Below are 25,682 nucleotides of genomic sequence, written 5' to 3'. Positions count from 1 at the left end.
TGTGTCAGCAATGAGGTGTGAACTTAGTTCATCTGGCAAGGCTGTGCAGGATTCTTAAAGCAACATTCACCCAAACACTTTAATCCAACAGGAAATGATGACTTTTCTAGGCAAAAAAAAAAAAAAAAAAAAAAAAAAAAAAATCTGGACACCTTTCCAGAAAGTATGTTAAAATCAAGCCACTATTACTGCACAGCTCTTGCAGGCTCAGCCATTTGGTGCTGGTGAGCCAACATTCAGGTAAGTCTGAAGGTGAGAGGCCAGCTGCAGAACCCAGTCCTGACTAAACAGGGAGCAAACAAACCCCTGGTGCCAGGGTACTTCCAAAACAGTGCTTGGAGAGCTCATGCTGTAGAAGCCAGAAGCACCAGCAGGTCACAGTGTACAAACCATTTCAAGTCTCTGATTCCACTTTTCTGTCCCACTCCTCTTTTAAGGAGCTGCTGACAGATAACTGTGCTCTGTCTTGAGCACACCAGTGTCTGCAGGTGAGCTGCACCTACCCTGTTTTTCTTTGTAATAAAGACATCCTGTACCTCCACAGTTTCCAGCTGGTGTTCAGAACCACCATTTGTTAGTTCCTACTATGAACTGTATTAATCTCCCATGCCCAAAGAATCACACTAAGATAGTAAAGCAGGCTCCTTTTCTCTTTAGTATCTACCCCATTATGATTCTAATACTAGTCTAGTAAAAAACTGAACCAGTTCAAAATCAGGCACTGTGACAACCCCTCAGTTTAAGAACAAAACTCAAGTCTTAGACTGATGAAAGAAATAAAACCTGAATGTCTTTACCACCCTAGAAAAACAGGAAAGCAAATATTTCCTTACAAGCTGCTGCCTAATAATTTTGCTATGGTCCTCATAAACAAGTGATATATTATACTTTTATGAACTCTTATCCCATTATTCTTTCATGGCAAGCACTCAAAATTAACTGTAGCAAAACAGTCACTCTATTAAAGAACAGAGATTTTTTTTTCACTTGCAATACATTGTGTTCTATTTCAAGCCCAGTTTTCCATCTATAACTTAGTCCTAGTTGTAGCAGAACAAAATTCCAGCTTTTATGACAGAAGACTTTTTTTGATCAATAGAAGTCAGCAGCAAAAGCGTTTGTGGTTTTTCTCTGGAAAGCATTTGTGGCCACAGACTCAAAGAAGGAAGAAAGGGAGGGGGATTAACTCTTCAGTGAAGGTCAAAAACATAATTTAAAAGTGATCCAAGAAGAGCAGCTGTGTCTGTCAGCACAATCAGGATTACCAGCTGGAGAATTTACCAGCAGTATGAAAACAATGCACACCAGATGTCAAATGTTGCAACTGTGAGTAGGAAAGCAACTTTGGGCATGGCACTGTCATGCTAATACTCATTGCCAGACAGATTTCATATTTAGCATTTATTTATTAATTAGACACTACCAGGAAGAAACAATAACATTTTGAGCTTCACATTGTAAGTCACAGGCAGGTGTGCACACTGGAAACATTTAACATCCTTTATTCTCAGTTATTCTTTCACTGCAAACACAAGACAACAATTTTAAAGCTAACTAGCAAATACTAGAACATCTGTGCCTGAACTTGCTTTAGTTCCACTCAGTTCAATCTGAGCTTTTAACTTCAGTTTGGACTTTTTTTCAACTAAATCTGAAACAAATATTAAGAAAAGAAGTAAAACCACACTTTCATCCATATATAGCTATCTGGGAAGAACTGTACCAAAGTTATTCAAAAATGAAGCAAATACTTCACTTACACCTCTACCAGCACTTCCTTCATCAGCTGCTTGTTATCTTGTCTTTCTGGGGCATTCTTGCCCTTTTTTTCCTGCCCATTTTATATGCTGAAGATGAACTCATCCATTCCAGTACTTTAAACAGAGTGTTTTACCAGTTTTGCTGGGTAAAATACCTGATGTTGATTTTCTTCTTTATATATGCATATACTTATATATATATGTATATTCTTGTATTACCTTGGTCACACCCCCTCTGCATGAATGTCTACAGAAACCATTGCAGTCTCTGCTTGTAGCTTCTCCCACGTTCATTCCTGTTCTCCAAATACTCTCCTTTTTCTCCCTTGCATGCTCTTTTCCTAAGAATGGATGGTTCATCCACTTGATTAATCCCTACTCCTTGATCATGATATGACAATTCTCCAGTTTTCACTGTTAAACTCAAATTTAATGTAATATTTCTCTCATTAAAAATCAATTATAAGGCCCCAAGAAACTAAAAATATGGATAGTAATGTTGTAATTATTTATCACAGAGGGTACTCTAGGAACTTGTTTGAAGTTTGTTTTATATCTTCCTTGACGGTGCAATTGCTTTATCCAAAGGAAGACATGCCCTCAGAAAAATATGGTACCAGCATAACTGAATCAAGATGAATAAAGTTATTTAAGTACAAATACTGTCAGCAGAGGGAATGGACATGTGTTTGTGGCACCTTAGCCTGACATGGAACATATGTTAGTATAGGGTTGCTAATTGCTGCAATTAAAAAAAGAAATTAGAAATGCCTAATCAATTGACACATTTAACTCCTTATGCAACCATTACTTCTGTTCTCTTAGAGAAAGAAATTTCTTATATATTTCATTATCATTAATTCAAATTCTCCTTAGCTTCTGCAGTATCCTACTGTATTACAGCCTGTTCCTCATGGCTTACCTTAGCTTTGCCATCCTGTGCAGACATATATCCAACACACATGCTCTCTGTTGTATGGCTCCACAGAAACTCCACTAGAAAGGAAAATGCAAGAAGTTACAAAAAAGGCATTGGTTTAACATACAAGATGCAATTGAACCAGACTGTGACTTGAGGAACAAATATAGCAAGGATAAAAAACAGACCAAAAACTACTTAACAGAGCAATTAAATCTCAAAAGAAACAGCTACCAAACAAAATTTTCCTGAGTATTCACAGTCACACACTGCAGAACTATGAACCACAATGAGAACGTTACTTGGATGACATGGAGCATCCAAGATGAAAAATACATCAACTCCAATTGCAGTTAAAAAATGGACCAGCTTCTAAAGCAGTGGCCTTTTCCACCCATCAGAAAAAGCTGACAGAACTTGTATTTGCCTGCCTCGAACCCAGACAAAAGCAGAAAGCCAGGTGAGCCAGTATCAGCAGGTAAAGGGGGATTTGTGGCTCAGCTGTTAGCCTGTATCCCAAGCAGGACACAGGCACACATGCAGAAATAGTCAAATCTGCAATAGGGGAATTGAAGATATGGATCAGGCAGGAAAGACATCTGGTAAAAGCAAAATTATCCAGCAGAAAAAGGAGAGAAGTATGATGGAAACAGAGTAACATGCACAGTAAGAGAGATTTATAGCAAAATTAGAGGAAGTCCTGGATTCAATAGTATGCTGAATTACACACCCTTTCTACGTGGAGAGTGTAAGGAGCACTAAAGGTGAGAAAGGAAAGAAAGATGAAGAAGAAAGCCCTAGCAAAGCACTCCCAGGTCTGATTACCTGGACTTCCAGCACCAGATAAACAACAGCAGCTCTCTGGTACTGCACTCACAGCTAATTTAGGATATCAGGGTTAGATATCCTAAAGCACTGCCATGACTGCAGGGATAATGATTAAGAAAACTAATCAGTGCTCACAAGTTTTATTAATGCCTGTTAATCCAGTAAGGAGCTGTCCTGAAGTCTGAAAGTGTTCTGATTTATCAGCTGTTTAACAGCCTGTTCCAGTAATCTCTAATTGCCTGATACATATGCAGGTATCTTTATGTACACAAACACACTCCTACTCAGCTGCAACACAAAATTCAGACAAAGAGCACAGTATTCAAATGTTCAGTTCTCTCTTAGTGGAGCTTTATAAATTGCCACACTGTTTTCTTCCTGCTCTCTGTCATGGTCATTCTTCTTTGTATTCATGAAGTCCATAATTTGGAAGGGGAGAAAGAAAAAAAAACAGCTGATCAGAATTTAAGGCATTTCACAGAATTTTGTAAAAGGCTTTAAAAAATGCACTGAGGCACAAATTCTTTCTCTGGATTATGGGAGGTGTCTTACATGAATTACACAAGATGCCTTCAACAGACATTTCCACAGATTTCTTTTGAGAGTGACTTTCACATATTGCAAAAAAAGCATCCCTGGATGGGTTTAAAACCTTTACTCATTCCTATTCCTCACATTCCTTTAGGATGAAGGTCACAGCCTGCTGAGCACACTTATCCTTTGAACCACATCTCCTTGCATAGCAATTAAACCAGAGCAGGAGATCAAATGTTAGATGATCCCAGCAAGACTTGAAGATTCTGACAGATATGCAGATATCATCATAAAAGAAAAATGAACTTCGTGGAGGTGTGTACTCTGCTCCCCCACAACAGATTTGTGACTGATACCACCAAAGGTGAATCAAAAGCTTTCACAGAGTGAAACATATCCAGCACAATCAATGTGTGTTGGAGGTGCCCAACCTCTCCATGGCACCTCAAATGCTCCACTGCCAGTGAAAGCATTTTTTTAAAAGACAAATTTAAAATTTGCATTTAAATTTAATAAATTTTAATTTAGTTTTTAATTTAATTTCATTTTAATTCCTATCTTTCAATTTTGAGAAGCTGAGAAACAGTTCAGAATAAATACCCTCAAAATATTATAACTTTGCCTTTGAAAACTACCAAAAGTAGCCTGTACTAGCAGAAACCTTAGTTATTGTTAGCCATTATAGGTAGTGAACTATACTGAAAATTCTAAATTACATATGAAATATCTTCAGATAAGTATATTTTCAACCATTTAATAAGTCGCTTCCTTGCCATTTTTTCAATATTAAAAATAAATAAAGATTATTCCTGTAATAAAGACATGAGTTCTTTATTCTATACATGAAGTTTTTCAGTATTAACCAATTTATTTTCAGTCCAAACAAACAAAAATACTACATATGTTTAATTGTGTATTATCTCTGCATTCATTATAAGGTAGGAAATTTCCATGGTACAGAAAAAGCACTGTATTACAATTAATCTCTGCTAGTTCAGTGGAAAGAAAACCAAAAATCAATGGACAAATAGTCTTTACTTATGATGCACAATATGTGGGGATTTTATAAATTAATTTTTCAGGAAAATGTGCCAAATCTTCATTAATAGAATATGTTCTTTTACATGAGTGACAAGCATGACATGAATAGAAAAAAATTCTCTCACTTCCAGATCTCAGGAATTGGAGGTTACATTGATCTTGTTTGTTCTTACTTAATCAGACTTGTATTTTCATTTTCTTAACTCTTTTCTTAAGGATAAAATTTATGTTGCAGGATGCTGTTGCACTAGGTAATGTCACAAATGGGTAAATAATAATAAAGCAGAGTATTACACAAAGGAAAAACAATTCAACTCTGGTAACATTAGATAGGTCAATGTGACCCAATAAATGCACACATAGCTGCACATCTGAGGAGCACCACAGGAAAGGAGATGGCACAAGTGTCATCCTGAAGTAATTCATATGCCCCCAATCCCAAATTCCTTCCTTTAGAGAGACCTTACTGTCTCAGGGCTGTATTTCCACCTTGTTCTGCTCATATCTACAGCCTTCAGTTCCCATCTGTTCCTCCCACACAAACCTCAGGACAGTTTTCCATAATACACTTTTTTGCCATAAAGCAGCAAGAGGGATTGTGTTTCCAGGACAAAAAGAGGGATGAAGGGATGTAAAACCTTTTTGGAACCAGACAGCTACTGGGAGAGGCAAAGTCCAGGTGATTTCAGTATGAGCAGCAGAAAGTACTGTTTGGTGCAAATGCAAATAGTAACTGTGATGTATTTAAACTGATTTTCCTGGCAATTACCAAGAATAAACAACTTTCCTTACAAATTTTCAGTGCATTCTCCAAATTCACACATTTTCTTATGCAAAAAGGAGGAATAAAGAACTTTTTAGAAAGCATTTTTTAAAATTAAGCTACTGAGAAGCAGCAAACAGCTACATGCATTACTCCCAGCTATAAATGCAATTTTTCCTATGAGGAACACATTCCACCTCACCACAAGCAACTATTGTATCTATGTCATAGGTTTAGAAGGATCCCACACGATCCTGTGAATGGCAATTCTGCTTAGAAATGATGAGTCAGAAAGAATGCTCTTTTCTGGAGTTTTGTTAATATTAGCCTTGTTTGTTCCCTATTTCACTTTATAGATTTTTATTATTTCAATGTCAATTCCATTTTGTTTTCTCTGTGGCTTTCAAACACACACACAGATTTCACTTCACCCTTCATTTTAAATTAAAATGAGTAACAATTCCTTACCTAGTAAAGTTGGCTTTTCCTGTGAGGATTCAGGCTCTGCTGAACACCTGCAGGAGCGGAGAACGATCACACCTCCGAGCACACCATCTTCATTGGCTAGGAAAGGTGAACCTGGCCAAAATCATGGGGGAGAATTACTTGCAAAGGAACAATTTCTTGGGCATTTTTTTCTTAATTTGACTTGCTGCCTTTTCCCTTTAATCTTGTCACTAAGGGTTGAAAATGACAGCTCAAACAGTGCTTTTACAAAAGCATCGGTTCTCTTTTTCCTACTGTTTCAAAAGAATAATTTTCTGGAATGTTAATCTACTAATTCACCAGCAATCAAAAAAAATGAAGAGCTACATGGAACAAAACAAAAACATTAAAAATTATATTTGTGAGTGCAAACCTCAAATGTAATTTGGATGGACCAAGGAAAATATAATAATGAAAAATGGTGTGTCAAGTTGAAAAACAGTTGTGACTCAATATTTAGCTCTTTCTGTTCTATAGATTATATAAAGACAGATCTAAAAAAAAAATCAAGCAAATTTAGGTCATTTTTACAGTTTATTCCTTTTTGCCAACTTAAAGCCCTTTGTACAGAGGCATCATGGGACTGCTATACTGTCTGCCTTGCTGTCCTTTTTACAGTGGCTCCTGTGTTGTTAATTTATGACATAGGACACAAGAGTCTTCTATCAGAAGCTGGAAAAGCTTTAAAGGTAGCTGAACCAAGTCTAAGTATTTTTTCTCTGGTTTGCAATTTGAAATAAGATTCCTATTACTTTAAATGTAGAAACAATGGTATAATTTATGTACAATTTAAAATATCTTGAGCCACAAAATTAATCAAGTTCTTGCACTTAGGCCCATAGACATGCTAGTTACACATCTGCATTATACTGTCTTTTAAAACTGAACATACAATTGCAACAGCCATATAATGTAATTCTTTTCAATTCTTTCTTTTAAATAAATTAGTGTACAGGCACTGTAATTTGCCAGCCACTAGAACTTTAGAGCAGATCTATTCATTAGTCTCCTTTAACTTGCCCACAACTATTTGTATGATGAAAATTACTCCTTTAATGCAAATAACAGCAAAACTGCCCAATAAAAAACAACTTTGAGCATTACCATAAGGAAAACTAAAAGCTTCATTGTGTTTTCTCTAAACATTAGAGCAGCCACCTTGAAAAATGATACAAGGTGGCCATTGCAATAGAAGCCCACATTGCAGGAAGATAATAAATGCAGTGTGCTTAATAAACAATAATATCTTAGTTAATTTAATGCAAACGGATTATTATCTTTAAAGTGCCACTTGCTTTGTAAAAGAACTATTACTACTTACACCTAGTAATACACCTCTCCTGTATTACTGACTGTGACCAAGTCCCTGTGAAACAAGAATCCAGCCCATGATAAGGTAGAAGATAAAACAGGAAAATATGTTTGGTTAAAATAGAAACACAAGGCTTGGAAAGTTGTGAAGGGTTTTACCACCCAAGTCAAAATCAGGCACTTCAAAGACAATGCTTCTACCTGAACTCGGTCTGCAGACCTAATCTTACACTAAACTGCACAAATGATTTAGGCTCTAAGCCATGGTGAAAAGTCCAAGCTCTCTAAGCTGTGGTGAAAAGTCATTGCAAAGAGACAGAAAAGCTCAGGTTTCTTTTTTTAATAAGCAGTTTCTCCTTCCCTTTCAAGAGCTGTGAAAGATTCTTCCATGGTTCTAGTGAAAAATATTAATTATTTCTTTAATTAGAATGGCTAAAAATGTTCTACTTCATCAGAACACAGCCAGCAAACAGCATTCACAGCAGACAGCGTGTTCGAGGGCACACACAGTAAAACACTGGGACTGTATGAGAGCACATAATACCAGACAGCAACTACTGATTATAGTTTATAGAGTTGGTTCCACTGAAGTCTTGTTCTAGAAATGCTTCCATTAGTTTAATCACTTATTTTAGGGATTTTGTTTCTCCCACACTCTGAAAAAAAGAGATGAAAGGCCAGTCTGTAAATAAGCTAATTATATATTTCATCATTTTCCCAGTATTTTTGTCAAATGTGCCATCATGACTGACCAAACTGTCAGCAATCTGAGTAACTTGGATATGGTCTTCTGAAATTTCACAAGGCTTAGCAGTATATTTCTTTCATTGCAGAGACTCTGCAGCAGAACAGTAACACTGCACTTCCATCAAAAAACTTCCATTTTTACAGGGATTTCTTTGCAGGAACAAAATATTCATCTTCAGTGAAACACAGAATAAAAAAAACAAATCACTCAAAGTAAGTGTTTTTTTTTTGAAAAAGGGTTTAAATAAGTAATTTAAATTTGAGCTTCAAGCACATAAGACAGAGTCTTCAGCTTACAACTTCATCCAAAAAGATGCTTAACCTCTACATGAACAACTGAGAGCCCCAATTCTGTCAGCATAAATAGCATTTATTTATTGACATTCAACATGGTGTCCATTATACTGCCCTAAGTATGTACACAATTGTTTTCTGAACAAATTACTTCCTTCAATGATAATGCACCATGGAAACTTTATTACCAGCCCACAAAACTCAAAGGCTTTGAAGACCACTCAAAAGTTGGAAAACTGACTGTATTAATTCAGCCTTTGCTGAAGTACACTGCCACCCTATTGCAACTAGAAAACTCCAGAAGAGGATTTACTTAACAGCAGTGCACCTGATAAAAGTGTGATAAAAGTCTTAATTTCAGCACCCACAAAACACAATAGATGGGCAAGACATTGACTTCTTTAAGAATAACACAGGTTGGGCCCTTGGACTAAGAAGAAATGTTGTTTATGCCACATGAAACCAGGTCACACTGCACTAACTTTGTAAGGTCTACTGGTGTGAGATGAATAAAATTACTTAAAGTGATTTTTAGCAGGTAATTTGAATGAAACACTGAACCAAATGTCTTTAAAAATTGTGTTATGCAAACAAAGCAAGAATGGTGGGAGACATTATCTCTCCTACACACAAAAACATAACCTTGCTTGCCTTTTTGATCTTCTACACCATTTCATCATTACCTGCAGAATGAACATTATCCTGGAATGGTGGCAGAAGTCTGAAAAAGAAGATCCCCCTTGTTTCCATCTCCAAACACAAGCAGCAAATGAGGATACAGTCACTTGCACTACTACCCTGCAAAGATCCGGGATCTTCCCACCCATGGCCACCCTGCCTCCCTGTTTCTGTTCAAGGCCTCCATTCCCAGACATCAGAAGGAAATTGAGTGACTCCACCCTCTCCCATCCCAGATGCCTTCAGCAGCAAGTTCAGCTAAATCATCTCTGCAAAATCAGTGACAATACAGTTTATGTCTCCAATTCACTGCCTAAGTTGTAAAGAATCAATCTCTAAGAAGTGTCAAAAATGAGTTGCCTACAATAACATTACAATATTCTATGTTACAGTAAATTCAGGCTGTTCCTCTGCTCTTAAAAACCAGACCCTAAGCCAAATTAAATACATGCTGAAATGCATATTGTTTAAAAGTTACTTATTTTTCAATTAAAGCAATTTTTCAAAAATGTTAAAAGAGGGATTAAAATATAATACTTTTTTTAAACAAAGATCTTTCTAGATATGTGGACCTACTGATGATGATTATAATTATGCTAAAGAATGTATTTTATCAAACTAGACAGTGCAAATGAGTAGGTCTACAGCAAGCAAAATTCCACACAGCTGAATGCTATGTATCCATCACTGGATCTGTAAAAATAATGGTAGAAAAGTATTATACTTTTTTTGGTACATTATTATACTTTATTTCTAATGAGAATCCATGTACCATGCACACAAGGTAATTTGACTGTTGTCAAAACACTGAATTCAAAGGTTAGGAACATATTTCTTTAATTTAGTTCTGAAACTCATTTGTTACAGCCAATCCATTGAGAAAAACAATAACAGAGCAGACTTTTGTAAAAAATAACAATATAGCTAATGACTTTTTTCTATACACATTTAATTAGTATTTCAAGAGGAGGAGAAAAAGTGGAACTAAAATACTGCCATGTACATTAAAGGCAGAATGGTTTCTCATCAGAAAGAAACAGTGATCTGGCTCCCACCTCCTACACAATTTTTGGAATTCATCCACACCCACATTTCCTTCTTTGGGCACAGCCCCGCCCACATGCCCATATTTGGAATTCAGCCACTCCCATATTTCCTTATTTGGGCATAACCCAGCCCACATTACCATATTTGGAATTCAGCCACTCCCATATTTCCTTATTTGGGCATAGCCCCACCCACATGTCCTTATTTGGGCATAGCCCATGCACAAGTCCTTATTTGAAATTCAGCCACATGCACATTTCCTTATTTGGAATTCAGCCACACCCACATGTCCTTATTTGGTCTTAGCCCCGCCCACACTTCCTTGTTTGGATTTAGCCACACCCACACTGCCTATTTGGAATTCAGTCACGCCCACATGTCCTTATTTTGGCATAGCCCCACCCACATGTCCTTATTTGTATTTAGCTACACCCACATTTCCTTATTTGTAATTAAGCCACACCCACAAGTCCTTATTTGGCAGAGCCCTGCCCACATTTCCTTATTTGTATTTAGCCATGCCCACATTTCCTTATTTGGAATTAAACCCCTCCCACACATCCTTATTTGGCATAGCCCCACCCACATGTCCTTATCTGGGATTCAGCCATGCCCACATTTCCTTATTTGGAACCTAGCCACTCTGTACTTTTCAGAAAAATAGGTTTTCCTGTACAAATTCAAAATTTAGTTAAAATACACCAAAAATATTGTTTTCCACTGCAATAAAACAGAATTGCTGGATAAATCTTTGATCTAATAGCTTGCTAATGACAAAATTACAAAAAGCTGGGACTTTAAATACCATTTTAAGTCTCACGAAGCCCAGTGTTCCTTTCCCAGTTACGCTGGCAGAACCACTGAGGAATGTGGGATGAAAGATGCAAAGTAAAATTCCAACTGCAGCATTAACTAATAATGTTAGCACTGACTGGCCACAGCAGAGAAAAGGGGTAAGACAAAACCAAACAAACCCCATATTTCATTAGTTTTGCTCAAATCCTTACCTTCCCTAGTCACAAAATTATATTTTACAAAACACATTTCTTTCCTTCAAAGCTCAACTACTCTGTTATTACTATGTGACATACAGAAAGCATCACTACATTTTTATTTATGTATTTTTGTATGTTATTAATCTGTAGCAATGGTCTCTCAAAAACAAGCAAGCAGGTCATCACAGCTACTCCACATTCCCCGATCCCATCAAGTTCTGCAAGAGCAGCCAGAACTGAACACCATGACCCAGGTTCAGCTGCTGATCAGGAACAGAACTGAGAGTTTTGCAAGTGTTAAAGCAAATAATGGCCTCAGCATTCAGCCTTGCTCTGCAGGAGCTACAGTTACAGGTGAAGAACACTTTGTCTTTAGCATCTTTTGTAAATTAAAGCTCTGCTGTGATGAAGATTGGTCCCTCCAGATGATGGGAATGAAGCTGTTCACTTCTCATATTGCGCCTTTTTCCCCATTTGTAGTTACTGCACAGAACCACTCTAGCACAGATTCAACACCAAGCTGTAAATGAAGTGTTTTATTTACACTTACCCAGCTGAAGGATGAACAGCTGCTCATCAGATGTGCTACATTCACACTCTTCCATAGCAGAGAAACCATTACCAGCTTCATTGTTTACATCAGCTTTCAAAGGCTTAGAACTTGGGTCTAAACACTGGCTGTGGTGTGGCGTAACCAATTAAGTGCTTTAGCATCCCCCAGTTTTAACAGAGGGCAGTTAAACAATTCTAAACCTTCTTGGGCACTGTGTGAGTGAAATTCTGACTCTTTCAGATCAACAGGTACAGATCACCTTGGCCACTGGACTGTCAGCTTTTGCACAGAGTGTGGTGGAAGTGAAGCTGTTTGCCACTGTTTCTGCTGCGTATCCCAGTAAACTCCAAATATAACAAGCACTAAATGAAGCCTGCTTTTAATTTCATGCACCATTATTTGGTGAATGTTTAAGCACAAGCTGTCTCAATCAGAGGTCTTTATATTTCATGATACATCAAGTTACAACATCTCTATTGAATTTTTAAAGAAGCTGCAAGAGAAAACATTTGCACTTTAAAACTTACAGATAAGGTTTTAAGAAATTAAATAACTGAGGATACAACAGACTATTAAAATCCCAATGCTTTTGACATGAAGAAGCATAGAGAGGACCTATAAAAAAATCCTTGTGGAACATCACCACACTGTGTTTATGAAACTTCAGGATCACTTCATTCTCTTCTGAAATCCTTTTCTCTGTGTCATGGAGAAGCATAATAATGCTTCCACAGTTTGTTTCCTCTGCTAGAAAACCACAAAGGATACTACAACGCTTAGAGCGATCCAGCACCAAAGGAAACTAATGTACTATAAAGTAACTACAACACTGTGCAGTGCCAGTCAGTCTTGTAACTGTTGAAGTATGAGGCTTTTTCCTCCCCACAAGCATAACTAATAATCAGGAAATTAATTTTCTATGATTCTTAGCTGTCCAAAGTCTTGCTCAGAAGAGAGGATTTTGACACTACATTTTTAGAAGGGAAAGTGTCAGCATTATTCTTCTGCTATTACCTTGCTGCAGACTTGGCTCAACTGAAGTGCAGTTTAAAAATGCAAGAATAGACAAACAGATCTCTGCTAAGGAAAGCACAAATATCACATTTCAACTATGTCTTTCAGCTCATTATTTTCTAATACTTCATAAGAAGTTCTAAAGTACCATTGGTAATGCTGCCACTGTTAAAAGCCCAGATTTCCAGCCAATGAGATGACACAAATATTTACTCTAAGTCTACATTGGAGTCTACAAACACAAAGTTGGCTGTATTTGAAAGGAATGATGAGTAACAAAATCCTCCCTTCTTCTGTCTGGAAGGTATTTGTGTTTACAGAACACCATTCTTTAACTGTGAACCAAACCTTCTGCTCTCTTTGACTAAAGATATGGCGCCCATTCCATCTACAGAAAGTCTGTATTTCATTTCTCTCACCTCTGAATCAACCAGCAGTTGCGCATTCTCCACAGTAAGCTGGCTCTGAGAAAGGATGAGAGAAGCACATCTGACATGAGCTTGCTCATCACCTGCTGTTTAAACAGCACTCACTGTCTAAGCCAGGCATTCCCTAGCTGGAAGGATTCCCAGGACTCTGCAGAGACTCAGAGTCCTGTAAACAGGAAGCACCAATCTGATGGCAACTGCCAAAATCAGCTGTTCATCCCTTTGATACAACTAACACACATTTTGACTTCTGATAAAACATTCTAGCTCAGCTTTGTCAAATGCAGGGTCCTTTATAATGCCTGGGTCCATTATAATTCTGGTGACAGTTTGACAAGACCACAAAGCAGGGCTCTAAGGAAGGCAAGGGAAGCATCCAAGCCATCAGCAAGGAGTCTATTACCCCATTTATCCTCATATTTCACTGTAAGAAATTCTGCACCATAGCACACATCCTGTGCTATCAACTTGCACATCACTTATAAAAAGCCACAGCAAAAAAACTATTTAGTAGAAACCTACTGTTTTTCATGCATGTTTTTAACTGTTGCACTGTATTTGCCACATGTAACTTGACATTCCATCTGCAGAACTGCCAAGATGGCCAAAATTTCTCTACCAGCTACAACCTCAATACTATGTCACAGGTAACCAGCAAGATGTATCTGGATTTTGGTGTTTTCCTCCATCAGTCTTCATTCACAAGACAGATGAGCACAAACTAGATTTTGTTTTCTAATCCAAGCACTTCATCTATACAAAAAACAAAGGTGGTGTTATCTTTTTTCCCCACGTCAGCACTGCCCAGAATATAACTGAGATACTACTGAGTATAACTGAGCAGATACTACAATTTTTTTCAAATTTTCTTTTCAATTTAATCGTGTCTCTCACTCTTTTCACTTTCTGCTGTTTAGCTGGGTTTAGTGTTTTCCCAAGGCAATAACACACTACACTGATATCCTGGTACCTCTGTCTATGCAGCTCCTCTTTCTCTACAATTGATAGCTCAGGTGTAACAAATTCTTCAGCAACATTTAATAGGCTCTTATTTCCAACAGAAACATTTTCCCATTTCCACTAAAGAACACAATGGATGTATCACATAGGAGCCAGTTAACATTTTATATGCAAAGTGGTGGCAAAATACATTTGCTTTAAACAGCAAAATGAGAATTGTGTTTTTAGCTAACCATTACCAAACCTAACAAAGAAAATCCAGAAAACTCAAAGCAATTCAAAGAAGGCACCTTGAACTAAAACAATTTAAATTTTGGGCTTTTATCAGCCAGTCTCTATGAATTACTCCATCAGTAGCTTTCCATCTTGTGTATGTACATGCATTAATATGAAATGGCACAAGGCTACGTACAATTTGGGCTTGCTTTTAGCACTCTTAGAACAAACAGCAGAATAAATTTTAAGAGCATGGAATAAAATTTGACTTTCCTAAAGTTAGGTCACTTCCATACAACATCTGCAAAGCAGGTTAGAAATTAGCAAAGGTATCACAAACATCCTTCCTAAAGGCTTCTTTTGGGTACACAAACTCCTAATTTTGTGCCACCATGCACTGGAATGAGCGATTAAATATAAAAAGCTACATTTTTTCTGCTTAGATTAGAATCTTTTTGAGGAACACATAAGAGTGTTCTGCACTCTTACAATACCTAGAAGTGACCACAGTACAGCAGCAGATTATCAAGTGCAGTCTCCAATGGAAAGGTGACTTCCCTTCAAACAGTCAAATGTCAGAAGCAAAATCTAACATGGATTCAACACTAGAAAAAGAAATCAAGAAGTTGCAATGCACTGCTTGCCAAGACCAAGTGCATTAGTCCCTGGGACCCCAAAAGCTGTGTAATGCCCCTCTTTCAGTTCTAATTAAAGTATCACACAACAAGCTTTGGCAGCACAGCGTACAAGTATTATGCTGTCCATAAGGAATTTTCAAGATGAAAATTGTCTGTGGATTCTAAAGCTTGAAAAAATTTAAGGGGTTATGAAAACACTGCAAGTCAACATATGCACCAGAAGCTCCACTGGAATTTTCAAAAAAGCAGATTTTATGGTTATTTAAAAATCCACTTTCATATTTTTGGTTATGATTTAAGCAAAGAAAAAATATATATATTTATATGAAATTGAAGATATATTATACAATTCTCTTAAATTAAAAATTGTTTTTTTAACAAAGTATATTTCACTTTTCCAACAAATTAATTTTACTATGTAAATAGCAAACCAGAATCTGCCTGTCCAAAGCATTTAATTAGAACAAGAAATGGTTTTGAAGTTTACTATTTTTAAAAGAGTTAACATGATGAATAATTTTTACTAATGCTCCTAACTCATCAATTCTAAAATATGCAATTGTACACCACAGCTTGTGATTCAGACAGGAAATTCTTTCTTCAAACCTCTCTGGGTATTCTATGACTCACAGAACAATTGAGGTATTTCCAAGGGTTTTCCTTTAAATATCCTAATATATTCTTCTGTAGTTTAACATTTTTCAGATGTAACACAAGACTAAATCTGAAGCCAACTGCAACACAAGGCTTCAACAGAAATCACAAGAATAAATATCTCTGATAGAGTTACTTGCATTTAGGCAACGTGGGCCATATACTCACCAATAAACTTGTTTTGCATAGTCTCTAGGAGAGCTTGGTGGGCATCCTCTGTTTGCAAAGCACATGAACATTCTCTGGCCAGTATGGTCCTCACAAGGTGCTCTCCACAACCTAAAGAAATATTAAGAATAGTCAAAATACAGATATGACTTTGAAGAAACCCTGTAATTAATTTATATCATCACATTAATTTGGCTGTGATTATGCAAAATAATGACAGTTTCTTCACAGTGATGCAAATGATAAGTTTCTGCCACACATTTTTATCTTTTAAAAAGGTTGACATAGGGTCACTCAAAAATTAAGTCAGTGGTTTTCTCACAACTTTCCTAAAATTTTAACTCCACAAAGTCATAAACCAAACAGAAACTAAACAAAAATCACAGAAAGAAGAAATCATCTCTATCCAGATAAAATCCTCTTACTAATCATTTTCCTGGGAACGATCCTTGCATGCAACTCTCTCCTTTTGCACGACAGAATATTCTCCTTAGTCCATCTGATTCAGCCTTTTTGCAACAAAGGAATACATGAATTCAGCCATGTTTTTTTGCCAAATTGGCTGGTCACTGGACTCCTAATACAGATTCCTGTAATTTTCAAAGGTTTGTCCTTAAGAAATTAAAAAGTTTCTGCAAACAATCACTTATTGCCTCAGTGTTTTCTGTACCTATCCCCTAAAACCTACTTTTGGTGAAGACAAGCAGGTCATTACTGCTACTCTTGCTCTGTAGGAACACTTTCACACCTGCTATTTTGTCTCCTACACCCTTTTTCCTTCGTGTACTGTGCTTTGGGACATAGAGCTGCAGCCAAATGGCACCATGGATGTTTACTGGACCAGCTGGGGTTGTTGGGCAGACAATTCACTGCTGATACCTTCTCCATATAGACCAAGGTCATTACACTACTTATGCCTCCTGTTTTTGACATTTTTCCTTAATGGCAGGGAAGCAGACAAAGCAGCCAGAAGAGGTTTAACCAAGAGCCAGGTGAACTGTGTTATCCAGTTAGGAAAGGAAAAACCACAACTAATGGAGAGTTGTGAAATAACAACGATCTCAAATTACCTAAATCTAAGTGACTGCATTTTGATCAGATTTGTGACTTATCAGGACCTAAAACTACATTTGAACCAGAATATATAGAGAGAAGTCAAACACAGTCTGTTCACAATTATATATAAATATTTTTAGCATATTTCTCATTAAATACAAGATGATGCAAGCACTGGAATAATAAAAAAAAAAAAAAATCTGCTATAATACAGTTGGACTTATTAGCTCAGGTACAGAGCTACATAAATACACCTACACAGCCTCCAGAAAAAAAATTATGGCTGGAAACAAACTAGTTGCTTCCAAGTGGCAGGGAGCTGGAGCTGGTAAGCCATCAGACCTAGGCTGGCTTCACACAAAGGCAGCTCAGTCTCCACAAGTAACTCACACTTTACTGGAAGCACTGACAAGCCCAGAGCAGAGACACTGGCTGAAGCCAGCCTAGATGTGGCATAAAGAAAAATTTAATAATTAAACCCAACCCCAAGTGGCTCCAGAGCAGCCTGCTGAGTCTCTCATCCCTGTGCCTATGCTGAGTTTAGAGCACTGGCTGCTGTGGGTACAGCAGGGCACAAACACGTTGGCAGGTCTGGCACTGTGTGTTGCAGTGACTCACAGACTGGTTCCTAGTTCTCATCATTTTAAATCCTAACATGGCAACCTACTCAAAGAATCTCCCTCTCTGGCCGCTTGACACACAATTATACCCTTCCCCTTAAATGCACAGCGAGTTTCCACTGTTCTTCAAAGATTGCTAATACAGAAGGGAAAAAAAATTACCCCCCCTCATTTTCACGATGGAAAAAAACCTCAACCCCAACCCCCCCCCCCCCAAAAAAAAAAAAAAAAAAAAAAAAAAAAAAAAAAAAAAAAAAAACAAAAAAAAAACAAAAAAAAAAAAAACAAAAAAACCCACCAACCAAAAACCAAACCAAACCGAAGAAAAAACACCAAACAACACCCTCTGGAACACTATGGATGCATTAGATGATTAGATGTCAGAAAATCAGCCTAGAGACCAGATTGCTCAAAAATTGTGTACACGTCCCAAAATCCTGCTATGTTCAATCTTCACAAAAATACCTTGGTCTTCAGTTCTGCGTCCCTGCTAATGGGAAGTGTCTCCTGATTAATGCAATTCAGCTAAACTGAGTTCTTTGAAGTGGGACACTTTGGCATTGAATCTACATACAACTGGCACAAGAGAAACGCAAAAAATGTTTTGTATAGCAAACAGACTGAGTAAAATCCAGTTACAAATTTAGAGGAAAATGAAAGAGCCAAAATACTACAACAACTACACAGCCAGGGGAAGTTGTTCTTGAAAGCACAAGGGAGAAAGTGTTTTCATTGAGACTGACAAGTTCTCAAGTTAATGAAAGAAGTGTCCTGGTTAGGAGATAATCTTCAAGAGGCTCATGCAATACAGCAATCTCATCATCTTCTTACAGAAGGGTCTGTCTATTCATTTGCCTCATTATATTCACACTCTGAAGCTTCTGTCCACAATAGAACTGTGAGTTACCTACTATTTATTCCAAAGTGATGGATGAAGAACATGAAAAAAATCCCACAAGATGCATTTTACCCATAGATCACAACATGGACTTTTTTAAAACTAGGAAACTTTAATCACTATGAAGTTTTGCTGTAAAGAATAAAAATAAAATTAAACAGGCAGATGTTCTGGCAAAACCTGAGAAAGCTGTTTTTTTCTTGAAAAAAAACCTGTTAGTACCATTAAAATATAACATGTAACACCTTTAAATATAACTATATAAATAAGAAGCAGGGGACTTAAAAGAGGCATCAAACAAATGAGACACAGAAATCAGAGTGAGCCTATGTACCTTCAGTGCATCAAGTAATAAAACCAGATGTTACTACTTCACAATTTTCAAGAATTTTCTAAACTGGAATTAAAAAAAAAGAAAAATGGCCATTTTTTAGCATGACGTGTAATGTTATTTCCCCCCCAGGAGAATGACTTTATTGAAGAGTTCCCATAACATCAAGTCTGCTCCAAAAAAAATTCAGAGAGAGAAAACTTAATATAGCTAAAGAACAGCTGCAGCCCACATCCCCATCCAGGATCAACCACAAGGAAAGCAGCTTTGAAATTCTACTAACACATCACACATCTCTACATCCCCACAGACAGAGTCATTTCTTTTTGTCATATTTATGTCAACCTATAAGGCAACAAACTTACAGCCTGCTGCTGGCAGTGCATGTAAAAATCTTTCAGCACATCACTTGCTGGCAGTCTGCAGGGACAGATAACTAAGGAAAACAATTTCCCCATTTACAAAAGAAAAATTTGTTACTGTAGTTTTTGATGTAGGAACATCTATTTTTGAAGAAGAAAAAAAAATCTAAGCAGTATGTCACATACTTTGACCAGACACGGGCTAAGAAAAAGAATTGCACTTCCTATTATCCAAACCAAATTTCTTGCAGGTTTAGCAGATCTGTATGTCTGTATAGCCTCAAGCTGGGGACAGACTGTAGGTAATACTAGGACTAGGCACAAAATTAATGTTTACATTACTAGAGCAATCAAAACTGATTTGTAACTCACAATATAAAGTTGAGGGTTCAGATTTATAGTTCCAGTCACTTTAGTCTAACCACCAGCATCAGCCAACTTCCAAGAAAGTTGTATTAACATGACTCGAGAGAGCAACTCCAGTGAAAGCTGCTTAAACTCATTTCCAAATCATGCACACAAGCTGATGAAAATGTAAATCTGATTAATGTGCATAACTATCTCCCACTATGCTACATTTAACTGGGAGTGTTAATACATTTGGCATTTCTTTCACTGAATAGTACTACCAAGCACAACCAAACCAACAGGGACTCCCACTAAGAATTTTCCAATTCTACATTAAAGTCTCACATACATTTGTTTTAGTAACTTTCCTGTAAACGGAGTTAAAATCATTCTATTATCCTTCCCTAGTTATGATGATGACTTCTTCAGTATCCTGAAGCTCATTACTTTTCAGAGATGAATATTTTGCAATGACAGACAAATGCTTCCCTAAGATTTCACACGAGTGACTCAAATGCAGACGACTAGCTGGAAAAATTTACTGGGTTAAATTACAGCTTCACATTGAAATAACTTTCATATAGAAAACAAATTACTTTCCTAACACAGTAATACTCTGCAAACACCATGTTGCCTACTTGTAACTCCTCTGCTGACAAAAAAACTCCTGGTGGAACTGGTGTTGTCCATGTTTGCAGGGCTAAGTACAATTAACTGCCTTCCTCTAGGATTGCTTCTGGCAAAGGCAAAAACACTTCTACAGAAAACAGAGTTTATAGAGACTATTTTGATAAATCATGCCTGACAAATTTGGTGACCTCTACAATGAGGTTACAGCATTACTATGAGGGTGGTGAGATACTGGAACTGCCCGGGGAAGTTCTGAATGTGCCATTCCTGGAAGTGTTCATGGCCAAGCTGGAAGGAGCTCTGAGGAATCAGTTCTAGAGGAAGGTGTTCCTGCCCACTGCAGGAACTTTAAAGTCTGATATTTAAGGTCCTTCCCAACCCAAACCACTTGAAGATCCTACAAAAAATAAACAGAAACAGACAGATATTTTGATGCAAGTTTCTAGCCTTCTAGATTAAGGGGAGAGAATATACAGACTCCTAAAGGCTCCAGGCATTGATGGCAACAGATTCCTATGACAAGGGAAGAAAAGAAGAATGAAGCTTAATAGCCACAACACCTTTATTTTGTAAACAAACTACAAACCTAAACAAAATCCAAAAAGATCCCAAAAAACCTGTCTTCAACCAGAAGTTTCTATTCCTGCCTGAAAATTACTTGAATATTATCTACAAAATCACTTGAAGATCATACAGAAAGAAACGCCAACACTGATTTTGAGAGACACATATCTTGGGTTATGCCACAATGCAGTGTTTCTTTCAAAGTGCCAGGCAGACCAACAGTGAAACAGAACTTCCCTTTTCTGTGGCTATGTGTAATTTCTGATAATAATACACTTTTACCTCCAATCCAAATACTCCTATTGATTACTACAAGAATTGCACAAGAACAGTGTAGCAATCTACAACCTTTTTTTTTTCTTTGTCTCTTTTTCTTAAGCTATCCTACTATAATTTACCTGTTCTGGATGTATCAGTAGTCCCCTGGAGTTACCACTTCAGCAGTAATTTGCTAGTTAGCCTATGCACAACTTCCATAACAACTAGAGGGAAGGAGAGGTTGTTATGTTTTTATTTTTTTAAGATTGTTAACATGTTTAACTTTTAGGTATTATATTAGATACTATCTTACACTGCATACAATTCTGAAAAAGGTAAGAAATCTAAGCTTATAATTTCATAATATAAAATATATAATAAATTTCAAATGCTAATCTTTCTGTACCAAAGAGTAACTAACATACGATTCACTTATACAAAGCTTATACAAACTTTAACTTGCTACAGACTTGGATCTTTCATTTGAGCTTCATGCAAGAAAATCAGGATTAAATCACTGGGTTTTTTCCTCAGCATAGAGACTTCTCAAGAAAATTTCTAATGCTTGAAATAACCACAACAAGAGCAGAAAGGACCCAGCACAATATAAGCTGAACATCCCATTCAATGCGTGCTCTGCATCTTTTAAGGCTCCTCCAATGGAACCAAGATGGCAAAGGAAAGGAGCAGCATGTCAGAGAGAAATTGTTTTTCTGCTCCTTTTGATGGGAGATGCTTTCAAGTCAGGAAATTAGAAACAGGTGTGCCAGAGGGCACACACATACACACACACACATCCATGCAGCACACTGAAAAACACGCGTTTCCAATTTTCAGACATGAAAGAGGCTCCTGTTGAATGGAAGGAGAAATGAAAATCGAGTTTGCTTTCTGTGAGCCACAAGCAGAGAGCTTGTGGAGCTTTGACAGGCTGCAGGAGCCTGTCTAGCTCTGAAACACACAGTACCTCAACAAAAAGTGTTGGAACTTGTTTTAAAGGAGTACAGAATGGAAACTTGCATTACTCATGTACAGTCAAGAATGGAAAAATTCATCTAGTTTACTCCACTGCCAAAGTATGACTCTTTGCTTTACAGAAGCTGAAGACAGAAGTTACAGGTTATCTGTATTTTATCATCTATTCTACGCAGCAGAGTCTGAACCTGGCCCTGTTGTTTCTGTCCTGCTAAGCTTTGATGTTATTTTCAGTTCAATAGTAGTCGCTGAAGTATCAGCTAACAAGTTAAAGAACTCCTATTTCCGCTCTGTTTCCTGGATAACTCCTAGTTATGCCTCATGGAAACACTGTGAAACCTGTATTTCAGTAAGCTCTGCTCATCATTTCCAGCATCTCTAGAAAGATTTGAGTAAAACCTTGCATGGCAGTGATTTTACAAAAACAAAATACAGTACAATATAAATATTTAGTTGGCAAGACACTGATACAGGTATATACATATTGGAAAAAAAAATGCGTAATTCTCAAAAGACAAAGTGCTGCAGTCTAGCAGAATGCACTACATAGAATGTAATACATGAATACTACAGTATTATATTAAAGTAACATAATTTTAGGTTTCTTTCTCCTATCAGCTGCTGTATCTTGTCTTCATTCTAGCAGGGCAAGTTTTTAAATTACTGACCAACTGCCAGAAAAAACACCTGCAAACAAAGTCCTGTCCAATTCCTAAAGCATTGATCCTAGAGGGCTCAATGGAGCACATTCCTGCTGCAGACAGAATATCCTAGGTGATTTACCTACTAAGAAAATGCAATGGAAATTTTCCAAAAGCTTGAAACTTCAGTAAATTTGGGCAGGTTTCAAAGATTACAAAAGAAATTCAACATGCAGACACACACATGTCTAACGCACCTTCCCTAAGGAATGGTAGGAAAACACATCTCTACATTTTTAAGATGGGAAAAATAAACACAAATCACTCCAAAAAACAACTAATTCAGCTTTTCTACCATTTCATAGATTAGAAAAAAATGGTTAGAGAAATAAGGAGTCATTCATTTGGCACTATAAGTTCTAAATAGTGGTAAATGGCAGATAATTTATTTTAAAAGCTTTTTGAGTTACTCTGAACAAAAATAATTTCAGATGTATCTCCAAGAGATGTTAGAATGAAGAAAAAACAGAGGCTCCTTAAAGAGGATGTACTTTTTACATTCTTCATCACATTTAATACATTTTGAAATATTAATTTCAGTTAAGCTGTAAAGAAAGAAGCAAACACTTTTACCCAGACCCTCCTCAGAAGTTTTGCTGTCACTGATCTCTGTAAAAACCCTACACCTCTCTAAACTACATCACTTCTGTCATATAAAACTTACAGGGAGGGAAGTATAACAGTGGCTTATGTGTTTGCTAACTAAAGGTATAAAATCACTTTCAAATCCCAGGAAAGTGTTTAATCCGTAGAAAGAGAGTTCAGTCTGCCACCATCTCCAATTCCCTTTCTATCCTTGCACCTATTTCAGGGCACTGGCACAAGGCTCAGCAGCAGGGACAGGACCAAGTGCCCAGAGGCCCTGGTTCCAAAAGTGCTGCTCAGCAAGCACTGAGCCTTCTGCAGGAAGCTGCAACTTCCACATGCCTGTGATCCTTCAAGCCTCATAGATATTATAACATCAAGCCCAATTAAAATTTCAATAAACCCTCTGATTATTGTATCCATCCAGGTCTGCTTCCCAGCAAGCCTTCCAAAGGCAATTCAAACAACCATTCTGATCATTGTGGGGACAAACCCCTCAGCTGTGAACACTGCAGAACTGTGTTTAGTTGATTAGATTCTCCATGCTACCATCCCCACGAATAATTTCTGCCTTGGGCTTCCTCTCTCTTCTCCCAGACTTTGGTGGTGCTGAGTTAGCTCACACAGCACCTGCTACAGCACTGAATCCTCCCAACTGCATCTGGACACACAGGCTGGATGAACTCATGACAGAAACATTCACTTCATAGGTAAAGACTGATATGCCTAGAGATAGAGCTCCCCTTCCTACCCTCTGGTTCACAGTAACAATGACAGAACTCTTCTCCATTTGCTTCATCTGTGATGCATTAAATGACCTCTTATTCCCCAAATCTTACAGGACCAGACTGATTTTGAGAGATAATACATGTGTCTACAAAGAGATTAATTGTATCACAATATCTATTCCACACAGTGTAGCTCAAACAATCTGTGCAGGATACAAGATCTGCATGTGAAATTCCTCTGGGCATTGGGACTCAGAAGGACTGGCCAGACAGACAATGCTGCACTTGTGTGTTATGTAAGGGCTAACAACACATGCAAGTTTGAAGCAAGCTTTATTATCACATTATAAATGTAATTCAGTGGCACAAGCTGCTCAGAGAAACTGTGGATGCCCTATTACTGCAAGTGTTCAAGGCCAGGCTGGATGGAGCTCTGGTCTAGAGGAGAAGGCATCCCTGCCCAGGGCAGAGGGGTTCCATCCATTAAGGTCCTTCCAACCAAACTACTCCATGATTCTACAAAACAGCACTGGCCAGGTATTCATCCACAGGATCCTAACACAGCCACTGCTGCCCTCAACAGAAAGGAATCACAAAGCCAAAGTTATGCACCACAGGTCAATTTATTGGCATTAAAGCTTCCCTGAAAAGCATTTACTCTGTAGATTTGCACATCACTGTGGTTTGTTTGCAAAAGGAGTTTTCAAGTAGGAATCCACAGACCAGTGGCTGCCATAAGGAGACCAAAATGCTGGCTGAGGGCATAACTCAACAAATAATTTAACAACCACAGCCCATCTCTGCACAGGTGTCATTCCTATTCCATCCTATCCCACATTGCCTGCAAAAGCAGCCATAAGAGACACAATGGACTGCAAAGAATGACTGATGTGAACACAATTTGAGCAGGAAAAGGTGGGGCAAGGAAAAGTGAATATATTAATTCCCTTATAGATGTCAATTTCAAAAACAAGAGAAACCTGGCTGGACAAGACTTCCTGAGGTTCCTTTCAAATTAAACAATTCTGTGAGTCTTCAAAACACAAAGTGTGCTATTTATCCTTCATGGAATGATGCATTATGGGTACAAATGTATATCCAACACAGCTTTTAAAGTATTGTGACCTAATCTCTAAAATGCCTTTATGAGAACAGAGGCCACTGCTTTTGTCATGAGACCTCAAACAGTTTTCTAAATCTTGGTGAATTCACCAACACAAGAAACTGGCAAGGAAGTTTACACAGAATAAATACAGTTTGTACATGCATCCCTAAAACACTGCTGTTTTCCCAATCTGATTTTCATTCCATTCAAGAAAAGATTCTGTGCAGGAGACAAGAGCAAGACATCACCAGGAGACTTCTCCCAGACAAAAGCCTCAACTACACCTTGTAAATAAATGTGGTATTTCCAGCAATCTGACATTCCTTGTACCTTCTCAACAAAACACAGCTCTGGCTCAGCCCTGAAACCAAATTATGTTTGTTAGCATCCTTAAATTTTCTGAATGACTTCAACATATGTCAAGCTTCTACTCCTTCTCTGGGATCATAAATTAGGTTGTATTTTAAATCTCCCTTGGATAACCTAT

The 25,682-nt window shown here is 37.5% G+C and overlaps 1 protein-coding gene across 2 annotated transcripts in view; it reads right to left on the bottom strand.

Annotated features, from left to right (window-relative positions):
• TASP1 (taspase 1) overlaps positions 1-25,682 on the bottom strand; it is a 76,880-nt gene that overhangs the window by 8,855 nt on the left and 42,343 nt on the right. For both annotated transcript variants that reach the window (XM_059468266.1, XM_059468267.1), the window contains 3 exons: positions 16,035-16,145; positions 6,314-6,424; positions 2,683-2,756 (listed from right to left, as the gene is read on the bottom strand). In XM_059468266.1, the coding sequence (XP_059324249.1) occupies positions 2,683-2,756; positions 6,314-6,424; positions 16,035-16,145 (296 nt within the window). The remainder of the gene's footprint in view (positions 1-2,682; positions 2,757-6,313; positions 6,425-16,034; positions 16,146-25,682) is intronic.

The sequence above is a fragment of the Ammospiza nelsoni genome, chromosome 3 (assembly GCF_027579445.1).
Source record: "Ammospiza nelsoni isolate bAmmNel1 chromosome 3, bAmmNel1.pri, whole genome shotgun sequence".
NCBI classification, from domain to species: Eukaryota; Metazoa; Chordata; class Aves; order Passeriformes; family Passerellidae; genus Ammospiza; species Ammospiza nelsoni.
Note: the sequence above shows the minus strand (reverse complement) of the source record. Positions and strands in the feature narration are given on the sequence as shown.